Here is a 13361-nt window from a genome sequence, read left to right on the forward strand (position 1 = left end):
TGCTCACCCCCATCTTGCTGAGGATTCCTGGTTGGCCAAGGGCCATTTGGCAGATGTGAAGATCAACATAAGACCTTCAGCCGGGGAAGTACACATTGTCAGATGCTTAGTTTCAGGGAAATAAGACTGTGCTCTTTGGCTTTGTTTGAATCATGTCTCACCCCTATTTGCACACTATTATTCCATCAGTAAGAAGGGATACCAACACACAGGACACTAGAACTGTGCACTGGATGCACTTTCTGGCTGGTACTATATTTTTGTCTTTCACCTAGAAAGTAAAATCATTACTTCATTTTGAATTATCCAATAGTGTTTGCCACATTTTTCCTGGAAACTAGCATTTTTAGATAACTTAAGTGAGTTTATTTTCCATTTATAAGTCAACTGTTGGTACACAATAAAAATGGCAACAATTAACTGCATGGCAACATGTGGCCACTTTTTCTATAGTTTAATTTTTTTAACAGATATATAAAGAAGTATTTACAGAAAATGCTACAATCATAATTCTACAATTACATCTAAAATGAGGCTGTAGCCAGGTGGGGGTTGGTCTCTTCTCTCAGTTAACCAGCAACAGGATAGGAGGATACAGACTCAATCTGCACCAGGGGAGGTTTAGGCTGGACATTAGGAAGAAGTTCTACACAGAAAGTGATTGGGCATTGGAATGGGCTGCCCAGGGAGGTGGTGGAATCACCATTCCTGGAGGTGTTTAAGAAAAGACTGGATGTGGCACTCAGTGCCAGGGTCTGGTTGACAAAGTGATGTTAGGTCATTGGTTGGACTCAGTGACCTCAAAGGTGTCTTCCAACCTAATTTATTCTGTGATTCTATAAAAAGATCAATTTTATCTCTTCACTATAATTTCACAAGTCTGAGTGACTTTTGGTACTAGTAAATACTCACAAAGAAGCTCTGCAGAGCCCATATATCCTTATTCATTGGAGAAGAGAAAATGGTGCCCTCCATACAGTTCAGATATTTATATAACAAACTGGTTTGGATCACCAGTTATTCTGAGTAGTGACTAAGCCAGATTTACTGCACCTTACAATTTTCTTTTTGCTCATCTTGCTCAGATAATCCTTGTTCATTTAGGGAGTTTTTTACTTTGTGTATTGTACAGCTGTCCCTAGTATTATCAGAGAGAGGTTTTGGGGATTGTTTATGTGGGCAAAGCGGTGACCTTGATGTAGAATTCATCGGTGGAAAAGCTTGGAACTGCTGCACATCATTTTCCTGTAACACAAACAAAAACATCCTTGTTTACTGGTAGTGGAAAGCCTTATTAGCTTTCTGATTTGGGTCGAATGACTTGCTGCAGAAGACTAAATATTGGGAATTTACAAAAGACATAGACATATTGAAAGCAGAAAAACATATTTTTAAGGCACTTATCACTCTGAATACACAACACAGTGAGGCTTGATAACTCTTGCTTTGTTGTGGTATGAGATGAAATATCTGCTACACTGCTGGCAAGCTATTTTCCAGGAACAGAAAAAAGGGACAGTACTCTCAAGCTGTTTACTAAAGTACCTGGTTGTGTGTACCAAGAGCTGTATTTAATTTTTTCTGTACACATTCTACAAACATAAAGCATAGGTGTCACTTTTTTTGCTGACATCTGGGCAGAAACCACTGCTTTCACATTTTGACCGATGTGCAGTCAAAGCACTCAGTTTAAATTCTGCATTAAATTCACATAGAAAAGTGAATAAATTTGCATATGAACATGACAGGCACTTCTGAAACACCTTGAGAAATTTGCAACAGTTTGAAACTGGGTATTTGAAATAAAGTAGATACAAGTACCTGTCAAAAATAAGGAAACAAGGTTTATTTCACTTTTTAAACTAAACACACCTTTTACTGCATTAATATCAACATGAAACAACACGTTTTAATGGTTTCAACACATGATGAAACAATATGAGCAATTCCTCCAAAAATTCCCAGATGTACATCATCTTGAAATAAAACCAACACACATATTCAGCAGTGTCCAAGAGAAAAGGGCACAAATTCTTGTGAATTGATGACTTCTGCATATTTACACTTGGGGGTACAAAACCAATGCTGAAATCTTAATTACTGCAGTCTAGTTGAAGGTAAGGAGTAGCCTGTCCTTGGACCTAGACAATACAAGTTTAGACAAAGAGGAGGAATGTTTGGGAAATCCCTTCTCCAGGGATTAGAAAATATTATTACTGATTAATTGTTATTTGCCATAACCCTGACTATGGGTCAGCAAGAATCTACAGCAAGCTTACACCACTGCCGGCAGGTGATTACTACACAACTTTCTGTGACTGAGGCTTCCTTTCTTTTTTGCATTACTCAGATTCTTTACAAGCAACACCATTTGTTTCTAAGGTTATGGGGAAACAGACATAAAGGACCATAAGTAAAATTTATTGACATCACTTAATGAAACAGTAATAAAACACAGACCTCCAGACAATGTCTGTAAGAAGCACCTCTTGGCAAGTGGGGTGATTATCCCTTGAACCAACATACACAAATCCAGTGGATTCACTCTCACTGCAAAACACCCTATTATTTTTTCAATTTCCTATTGCTATAAAAATTATGGGTCTGATCTGATTCATTTTCCCAATGGTGCTTTCTGGCCTCAAAAGCTATGTATCCACTAAACTATGTGGCATTTGCCTTTAGTTACTTTTGGTATCTTGCCAACATACACTATATTCTAGTACAAAATAACTTTTGTTTTTTAAAAAATGAAAGAAAAGAAAAGACAAACCCCAAAAAGCTATGTGCAAGATTCCAGTCAAAAGAATTTGACCACAAAAGATTGTTCAAAGAATATTTTTGTGTAGCCTGGCAAACTGGAAAGATTTTTATCTACTGACATATTTCTGTGTAACCCTAATACAAAGAGATAGCAATAACTATTCTCTTACTGCTTAACTTGAGATAACATGGTTACACACTTTGGAGAAGCAAAGTTTGGACAGCAAAAAGTTTATTTCTGTCCTAAAGTTAGAATAATTTTCTATAATCTGCAAAGCCTTTCCATCATCTTAGAAAGAACACCTTGCTCTGAGGTACTGTGAAATATTCAGCAATGTGTCTACTACTGAACTACAGTTCTACAGTTACTAACCTTTTATTAATAAAAATCCACTTTCAAAACATAACTGTGTAGTATTTATTTGTTTTGACAACATCAAAGTCTGGTAAGCATGAGCAAGCTGGTCTAGTGGAAGGAGTCCCTGTCTGTAGCAGGGAGGTTGGAATTAGCTGCTATTTAATGTCTCTCCCAACACAACGCATTCTTTAACATCCAAGTGTTCCCTAGTCACATGTTTAATAGTCTCTCAAATACCTGTAGTTATTCTATAAATTCTAAGAAAAGCTGTTCGCAGAAAACTTCAAACTCCCAGAGGTTAGTCTTGTGGGTGGTTACTTTCTCTGCAACCTAAGAAGCCACAGTACAAGGAATATCTGCTCTTCAATATCCATTACAAGAAACTGTATTGAATTTACATTTCTCACTGGTTGTTCCTATGAGCTCACAAATATCAGCCAGCACATGAACAATTTGCAGATTGCTACGATGGTCAAGACCTATGTCATGTTTCAGTCATTCAGGTACTTACGATCTTCTCTCCACTGTATTGTTGAGGAACATAAAGGATGATATGTCCTCAAATTTACTTGGCAAGATGAATACATTTAGTGAATGCATTAAGTCTTCCCCATGACTTTTATACCCAGATAAAGTTTTTCCAAGTTACCTTTAGTGGTTTGCTGCCACCAGGTGTCGAACAGCAGCGCTCACCAAGATGGCCTGGTCTGCATTTCTGTGAGCCCTGTGTAGGCAAAGGCCTTTTCTCACTTGAGGAAGCCAGATGGGGACTGGATCTGAGGTGCAGTGTTGTTCTGCGTAAAATGTAAGGGCTGACCTTGACACTGGGGATGTCAGCAAACCCTGAAAAATAAACAGCTTCTATAAAAATCAGCTAAAGCAAGCACACTTCCTCAAATGGATTTCTTTTTTCACAATAGGAGTAAAATAGCTGATTGAAATAAATCATCTGTTCCACTGGAAAAAATGGAACAAAGAGATTGCTGAATAGATCTTGCATATTCCAAAATTCAAATGTGAGACTTAGATATCACAGAACAACCATTGAATTACAAGAGGAATTCTATAGGGGGGAAAAAAAAAAAAAATCAAACAAGTGTTTGGTCTTTTTCTTTACAGGAACATTATTATGTGGAAAGTAATTTCCAACTGAAAACCAGTATTGGTAATTCATGATACTGTGACATGATGCTCTTGTTTTAGACTGCTTATTATCTTTCTATCTAGCCTAAAACTCAAACATGAACTGGCACATATGCCCTCAGAACAGGGCTATTTTTAGAAGATACAGTAATGCTGGTAACAAAGTGAAATGCAAATAATGTTTAGCCTTAGAAATCCTGATTTCTGGGAATGACCACCAAAGCTGAGGCTATTCAGTATCCCTATGGTTTGTCCTTTAATGGTGGCAATTACATTAATTATAAAGGACAACTTGAAAGGTAGTCGAACTTACTTGATATTTTTCAAGTCCTGATTTGTGCAGTCTTCTCAGTTACCCTCTGCTGCAGTGAACCCTTATATGGAATATCAGGCTACCTAATTTCATGGCATTCATAGCAGATGGAAAGTGAGCTCTCATGAAGATGTTAATGTCTTAGTGCTATGGGCAAGTCAATTTCAACTCGAGAAATTTTAGTCGATTTAACGTTTTGCAAATTAACGCACTTCTAATTACTGGTATTGAAAGAAATAAAAGCACATGAATAGCACACACTTGGGGAACACACCTGAACTTCCCTCCAAACACCAATATACTCCGTAGCTTCTAGTCTCCAGTTGCCTTACTGCACACTACGCATGTGAGTGAGGTGATGGTAGCACAGGATACTGCTACGACCATTTAACTTTAAGCAGAAGAGGAGTTATTAATCCAACAGAAATGTGTTCTGCTGGTCAAACACCAGCACTCCACAAAAGCTAACTTGACACCAGCTGCCACATGTCTCATGGACTCCTTTCACCTTCCATTTCTGTCACCAAAAATGTCTGCATAGTCATCTACTCAAGAGTGAAAGCCAATCAACGAAACAGAAGAGAAAAGCACACCTGTGCCGTGCTCAGAGAACATTTGCCTTTACAAGACATAAATACCTTTTTGCACTATTTCTGGAAGCCCATCCAACTCACAGTCAGTGCTGTCCCGACCCTGCAGATTTTGAGAGATATCACATTTCCTTTTCTTTTTCAATGAAGTCTCTGGAGCAGGAGATCTTGGTTCTCCGTTTTCTTTCCTGCTGTATTCATGTCTCTGCCTTTTACTTGAAAGCTTAGTGGTTTCTTCATCTGACCTTCTGTCTTTGACAGCGTGCGTTCCCTTTTCTATTGACGACTTCTCTGAATTCAGCAAAGGAGTGCTGACAGCATCACTCGCTCCCTGTTTCAGCTGAGTACTCAACAAACTGACTTGTGTTTTTAGCATCTCATTTGCTTCCTCTAGTTTATGATATTTAACAATTAGAGAACAGTATTTCTCCAAGTTCTCATTTGCTTCTCTGGTCTTCACTTCTGTAGATTCCTGCAATTCTTCCAATTTTAACTTAATTTCTTCTGTAATGGCATTATGATCAGCATCTTTCAAAGAAAAACACAACTATTTATATAACTGGCATAGTAAAAGATACATATGTGAGAATTTATAATGCAATGGTCACACATCTTTTGATTACACATGTTCTGTAACAGTGCAACTACAAAAAAATTACTGTGAAACAAATTCAGTAATGCAACAGGCATAATAATATCTGTTAAATAGAGAACAAATGTGCAAATTTTGAAAAGAATTCTTGACCAGTGCATGGGGAAACATTTTCCCTCTCATTTTGTAATTTCTTAACTCTCTGTATGCACCCTTAACTTGCTTTAAGTATCATTTAGAATACAGTGAATCTCATGAGGTGCGCTAAAATATTAAGAACAAAGCACAAGAACCAAAGGGAAAAGCTTGCTGGAAAATGATAAAAGAACTTGCACACAAAACTTGCGTAATAAGAAAAACACCCCTTTTCTTCAACACCAAAAATGTAACACATAATGTATTTATTCAGAACCAAGTGTTGTTTCTGAGAAGAGAAACAACTACTTTAAGAGAAAAAAAGATCAGCTAGATTTTGAAAATGTTTGACATTTGCTCTTGTAATTTTTTATCCTAGTTAAGAATCATGCTCTGTACTAGAGCCGCATATGCAAGTGGGCATTTCAGGGAACAAGGAAGTTTTACAGATTAATGCACCACTCAGAAAGCATTGAAACAATCTAGATTCAGTTACCTTCTTTATCATGCTTTGCCATAGTCAGATTTTCCCTCTTTAGCAGCTCATCATGTTCAGCTAGTTGTTTCTGCAACACTTCCTTTTCCTGTTCCAGCTGCTTGCAGGATTTCATCCACATCTGCACTTCACTGTGGGCATATTCATTTTCCTTCTTCAGCTGAATTATAATGTTACACTTATCAGCCTAAAAAATAAGAAATTTAGCTATTTCACCAGAAACATAATTCCTCCTTTTAAATATTATAATATCAAATGGAGTAACAGAACCACTGAAGTTATAAATGACCTCCAAGATCATCAAGTGCAACCTTTGACCGAACACCTTCATATCAACTACTCCATAGCACTAAGGGCTACCTTGAGCTGTTCCTTGAACCGTTCCAGGGGTGGTGACTCCACCACTTCCCTGGGCAGCCCCTTCCAATGCTTTACATTGTTTCCTATAGCAAAGAAAGCATTGTGAAGCAATGTCCAACCTGAACATTTTATCCTTCCATGGTCTGGTACCAGCCTACATGCAAATACCAGAGTGAGCACAACTAGTAGCTTTCTCTGCTCCATTGACACTTCCACGGATACGCTGTTTTCTAGCACACATCCCACAGGACTTTATTCTTGGACTGCTCTTATCAACCAAATTAACACCACAGCGGAGGGCCCTAAGAACTGTTGAGCAAGATGAGCCTATTGTACTTCAGTGCATGTAAGTGGAATTGTCTGTTGCTTCAAGAGTTAATTTAGAGAGACACTAATACCTGAAGTGGGAGAACATAGTTGGAGCCAGAAATAAATCAGACTGAAGCAGCACCAAAAAAAGACCAAAACCATCCAGAAAACAAGGAGAAGGCAGTGATTGGTACAGAAGTTCAGTATATGGACAGTGAAGTTTTATCTGTGCTACCAAAACGCAAACCAAGAACTGTTCCCAGTTATCCGTAGCTCATATTTCAGCATCCCTGAGAATAACTCTGTCATAGAATTACACTAGTTAATAGCTGTAATGAGAATTCTATATAAAATGGAACTGAAAAAGCTGAATCAAGAGCAATATATCAAACTAATGCCTAGGGACAGACCATGGTACATTTTACCATCAAAGTAATTAACGAACAGAAAACTGAGGCACTGCAAAGCCTCTTTGAGTGAATTCTAACCATGTTTTAGCTCAGCTGCAATGTTCAGTGTACTGTAGTCAATAGATTGCTGTGTTTAGGGTCACAGAAACCAATCTTGTGTGATCTCAGTCATGCCACACAGAAGAGAATTTTTCTAATGTACATCAATAGTAACAATGCTTTCTCCAGGCTCTATTTTCTCTTTAGTGAAACAAAGGCTGTACCAAAGTCAAGCCAAAGTTCTGGTTCCCAAACCTATGTTTATTTTACTACACAATGTCTGGAATCTCATGTAATTTGTCATACTTCGGGGTTTTTCTTACCTTAGTTTTTAGGAGTTCTCCTAAGGCTTGATTAGCTTCTTTAAGGGAATTATTTAGCTGTTCTTTATTTGACTTCAAATGCTCAATTTCCAATTTTTGTGAGTTGATAAAGTGCTCCAGTGAACTAATCTTCTCATGACAGGCCTCAATTTCAACTTCATTCTAGAGAACGAAAATATGCCTAATTACTATGATACCAAAAAGGACACTGAGTTGTATTTTAAAGACGTACCTTTTAAAGTTGTACCAGCATATCACAAACCCACAGGAATTCCACAGCAAATTTAATAGTTGTGTTTTGAGGGGTTTAAAATTCAAAGAGCAATTTGTCTCAAGTACATATTTCTAATACTACAAACTTGCCTCTAAGAAGCCTGTCAAAAGAAAATCCTTATCTTTTACTATAACTTGTTCTTACATATACTTTATATTAATAAGAATGAAAACTACTACAAAACAACTATAGTAGGTTATTTGCCTGTGTTCTACTGGCCTCAAGTAAATGTTCACAGACATTTCTGCAGAATAGTTGATGGCTCTTTGCATATGGCACACCTGACAAGTATATTTCCAACAAATTTGTCCTTATATCATGAAGTTGTTAAATTTTCTTCTCTATTCCTACCAAAACAACCATTTCCTGGATTAAACATACTGTTGTTTTCCCTTTTTTAAGGTTATGGTCCCAGTGAATTTTTATAGATTAAATGCTTAGTAGTTGTGAGACAAATCCACTTTGACATGCTTGCTATATGGAAAAAAGTTAATTTAACACTTACTAAGTTCCAAGGTAAGTATATGTTTTTGGAAACATATACTTATTTTATAAGTATATGATTTTGGAAATATTGTTAGCAAAGATAAATTTTTTTGCAAGAGGATCAGCAAGCTTTTGTAACGTACATAGAACTGAATTAAAAGTTCACAGCACTACTCTTCCTATTTTTTGATTTACCTTTCGGTTAGTTTCTGTCAGAGCATCCTGATGCTCTTTCTCTGCTTGAAGTAATCTGTCTTTGTATTCTGATGTTTCTCTTTTAATTTCAATTTCTTTTTCTTGTAGTTGATTCTTGACCATTTCCAAACTCCTGGCCAGTTCATTTTTTTCTGAAGTTGTTAGATGCAGCTGAATCTATAAATAGTAATAGTACATTCTTTGGTATTTGGAATTATCTCAATGGAGAAAGAGTTGACCCATTAAACTGTTTAAATCTGAAGCAATTTTGAATTTTCAAAAACAATTAGGTAAGAAAAAGATATTTAACAGTGGCTAAACACACTGTAATCAAAGAAGATAACACCTGAACACAAAAGGTAGGACAGGAAGCACAGGAAGGTTTTCATAAAAGAAAACAAGGGCAAGTTTGCCAACAGTGTTAAATCAAGCAGCACTGCCAAAATCAAAGCTTAACGTCTTCAAACGCTGTTCCCTCTGAGAGCAACTTGAGAGGTGTTAAGGGTCATTTTCCTCACACTCTTTAACAAGACAAAACTTTCTAAGCATTTTCATTTTCATCCACTTTTTTTACTAGTTTTTGGACAGCTGGCCTATATTTCCATTTAGGATTTCTGAAAGTCGCAGAAATCCCTGTTCTTTTCCCACTCAAAATCCTCAATGTCACAATAAAAACAAGCCGCTGGTTACAGAATTTTGTAAATAAAGTTAGTAGGTCAGGTGACCACATAAACTGGTTTGAAGACATAATATTGGTCACAAACAAGACCTAAGGTTGTCTAGATGATAAAATAGCTTATTAGAATTAAATGCAAACAACTTAAAAATAAAGGCTCCAAAACTGATTCTTCCTTGACTTTGTCCTGAATTATTTCAGCACAACTGAAACACTGAAAGTAGTTTTGAAAAATGTTTTCTTATCTGACCTCTTCAGTCTGATGGTCAAAAGCCTGAAGTAGAGAATTTCTCAATACTAAACAATGTCTAGCTAACCAGCAGTGGCCTTTATTCCAAGAAAATACAGCTTGGATGGAAGGAAGAGAGAAAAAAACCTATTAAATAATCATTTTATCTCAGAAGAGAACATTGGATTTTTTGAAATTTGGAAGCAATAACCTCTAATACTGTACATCATCACAGACTCCCTTGACCAGACTCCACCCCTGTACTGTACTTGAGCATCTGGCCCTCTACACAAATATACTGCAGATGGAGTAACTTACTTCGTTCTTCTCTGAATGTTCTTGAACACATTGCATTTCTTCAGCAAGTTTATTTCTTTCTTCCTGTAATTGGGCAATCTTCTGTTCAGTATTATCTAGTTTGACTTGCAGCTCAATTTGACTTTCAGTCAGTTCATTTACCTGAAATAAAATTTTACAGACTTATTTTTAAGATGTGTCAAGACCTCCAAAGAATGTGCTTATATGTAACAAGCAGTTTCTAAAATGGATTATTTTATTCCCATAGTTGGTCAAGTTTTAAGCAAGAATCACAACAGGGTAATGATGTTTTCACATGGCAAGTGCACTATTGTTTCACTTTCTCTGGAGCTTCCAAAGTATTTATTCTTGATATGAAAGAACAAATTTGTATTTGGTGACTGAGTTTTCTCCTTTTCTTCTACAGGAAAGAGGAAACTATCCCGCAATATTTGGTTGCTAAAACTCCTATGTCTACTTTCAATCTACCTTCTCATTCATCCTATGCAAAACAATGCCGTGCTTTCCAGCTCTGTAACTTCAATGAAAATTTATGATGGTATGGAAAACAAAATTTTAAAAATAGGATGTTTCTTGCAAAAGTCTGAGGTTAAAATTATTTTAGGATTAAATTTATTAAGGAAGAGGGACTCCCAGAGGACACTTTATCCTTGCTTCTACAAAGGGAACTCTACCCTAATGGAAATCATATTACCTTTTTATGTAGAGTGTTATTTTCACAAAGTGCAGATTCCAGTTCCTTCTCAAGGTCTTTAAAAGACATTTTTAGAACATTCAGGATACCCGGAGAGGTTTCACCATCAGAAAAATGTTGCTCCTTCAGATTCAACTCAGCAATCAGTTTCTGCAGCCTCTCTTTTTCCTGGTGCCAGCACTCAAGTTCATGCTGCATGTGAGTCAGCTGCAAAGAAAGTGCTACCTTTTCATTCACCTGCTTTTCAAGAGCACCATTTTCCTGCACCTTTTCATCGAGTTTTTGTTTAGAATTCATCAATTCTTGAACAAGTACTTCCTTTTCTTGATCCAATTTGATGTTTTCATTTTTTATTTCCTGACAGTCCTGTAACAGCATTATTTTATCTTTCTCAAGACGAGCCACCTGATTAATCAAGACTTGCTCTTTTGCTCTAGCATCTGCTTCCTTCTTGCATGAAAATTCTAATTTCTCAGTCACATCTTTGAGCTCAGATCTCAGCAACGCCACAGCATTTTCAAACTCATCTTTGATTTGTATCTTTTCTTCCTCCTTTTCTTCCAACTGTTTTGCTGAAGTCAAATTTGAGGACTCTAGTTCAAGGAATCTTTCTTGCATTTCTTTTAAATCTTTAGCCAAACATTCTTTTTGTGAGGTGAGGACATCAATTTGTAAGTTAGAACATTTCAGCTTTTCAGTCATCTCTTCCATATCTGTTGCTAATGTTTCTGCCTCTGCTTTGGCAGTCTCCAGCTCAATAATTGTATCTTCTAGATTTTTCTCTGACATCTCCAATTCCCTTTCAAGCCTCTCTATTCTATCCTGAAGAGAGTCAGCTTTCCGTTCATTGTCTCTCAGCTTTTCAGCAATGTGACGTTTTTTCTTCTCATCTGACTCAATTTTTACTTTCAGCTTCTCAATTCCACATCGCAATTGGTCTGCTTCTTTCTGTGCTGAGCTGAGTCTTGCAGCAAGTTCTCCTTTTTCCATTAACAAGCCTTCCAAAGATTTAGAAAGCTTTGAATTTTCTATTTCTGATGAATCTAATTTATGCTGCATCGTTACCAACTCTCTTGCAATCAGCTCTTTTTCTTTCTTTGAATCTGCTGCTTCATTCTGGAATTTTTGTTTTTCTAAGGTGAAAGATGCAGCATCATTTTCTAAACTTTGCAGCTTCTGAAGAAGATAATCTTTTTCATTGGATAATTGATTTACATCAGATTTTGCAGCCTCAAGCAAATTTGCTTGTGTCCTCACTTCATCCTCTAACCTTCTAATGAATCCAGTAGAATCCATTTCACTTAACTCTAATTCTTTTAATTTCTCTTGTAGTTTTTGACACTTCTGGTCCAGCTCCTTTTTGCTTTCAGACAAAATACTCAGTTCTTGGCCAATATAGTTTCTCTCAGCTGTGACAGAAACAAGGTGCTTTTGAAAGCTAGAAATAGTTTTCAGATTAACTTCTCTCTCCCTTTCTAATTGTTGACATTTTGCCTGAAGCATTTCAGTGTCATGGTCTATGAACAAGGCATAATTCTCAATATTAACTTGCTCAGAATTTGGACTCCCCTGTTCATTTACACCTACAAGAAATTGTTCCTGACCAGCTCTCTTGGTCATTTCTACATCATCAAATGTGTCTGCTGCATTAGGCGATCTAATTTCACCTATCTCCAGCTCAGACTTCAGGTTCTCAGGTTCTTTCTCTAATGAGACTACTTGAAGAGAGAATTCCTGCCTATTGACAGAAACTGGTCTTTGTTTTTCCTTTTTGCCACAGTTTTCTTCCTTAACAGCTACAGTAGCTTCCTCCAGTTCTGCAAAAGCTGAGCTATTTGAAATTATTTGTGCCTCCTGGAAGTTTATCTCTGAGTTTGACTGCTCAACTTTCATTTTTAAATCAACATGGTTTGAGTTTTTTTCTGTCTCATAGATCAGCTTCAAATTTTCAGCAGTGTGTTGTTTTGCTTCTTCCTGAAGTATTTCAGTGGTTATTTGATTTTCACAGAAATACCCAGCACTCAAAACCCTACTATTGGAAAATGACAATGCACTGGCATGGTCTGAGGGGCTGGTTGTTTTTACTGACATATTTTTATACTCAAGTTCTCCAGAAATTTTCTCAGTGCAATCTTCCATTGATCTTGCTTCAACAGTCTCAGCTTCATTTTCACACACAGAAGCATCTCCTGCAGCCGTTTTCTCAATGGGGATTATTTCAAGATTGTTTTTCAGAGCTGAGTTTTCCACAGGCACTCTCAATTTATAAGGACTATTGTCTTCTATGTTCTGCAAAGAATAAGAATCAATCAATTAAATTATAAATAAAAAGAGGGGGAAGAATACATATAAGAAAAAAAAGGTAAGTTTTAAAACTTTAAACTGGTAAAGTTCCTGCTCTTACGCAAAATAAATAGATATCGTCCCTCCCTACTTCAGTCTCCTTTCTTACAGAAAGGATTGACACTTATTTTTGCGCACATCTTTGGCCAAAAGGTTTTGAAGGTATTGAGGGAGAAATTTCAGATAAATTTGCTGAAAGACTGTGCAAAGACCACATCCTTCTGTATTTTGGGAAAATATGTGTCTACATGACAAAGTGAACTATTATTGGTATTACTAAAGAGACAAAGATTACAGCTCAAGTATGGATTATTT

At 36.7% G+C, this 13361-nt stretch overlaps 1 protein-coding gene across 3 annotated transcripts in view; it reads right to left on the minus strand.

Annotated features, from left to right (window-relative positions):
• Positions 1–418: 418 nt before the first annotated feature.
• Positions 419–13361, minus strand: part of CENPF (centromere protein F) — a 35037-nt gene continuing 22094 nt past the window's right edge. For all 3 annotated transcript variants that reach the window (XM_040057466.2, XM_040057467.1, XM_040057468.1), the window contains exons 13-20: positions 10704–12992; positions 10010–10150; positions 8787–8963; positions 7832–7993; positions 6391–6577; positions 5216–5695; positions 3771–3964; positions 419–1245 (exon numbers count right to left, since the gene is read on the minus strand). In XM_040057466.2, coding sequence (XP_039913400.1) covers positions 1045–1245; positions 3771–3964; positions 5216–5695; positions 6391–6577; positions 7832–7993; positions 8787–8963; positions 10010–10150; positions 10704–12992 — 3831 coding nt within the window. In that variant the 3' untranslated portion in view covers positions 419–1044. The remainder of the gene's footprint in view (positions 1246–3770; positions 3965–5215; positions 5696–6390; positions 6578–7831; positions 7994–8786; positions 8964–10009; positions 10151–10703; positions 12993–13361) is intronic.

The sequence above is a fragment of the Hirundo rustica genome, chromosome 3 (genome assembly GCF_015227805.2).
Source record: "Hirundo rustica isolate bHirRus1 chromosome 3, bHirRus1.pri.v3, whole genome shotgun sequence".
In the NCBI taxonomy this organism is placed as follows: domain Eukaryota; kingdom Metazoa; phylum Chordata; class Aves; order Passeriformes; family Hirundinidae; genus Hirundo; species Hirundo rustica.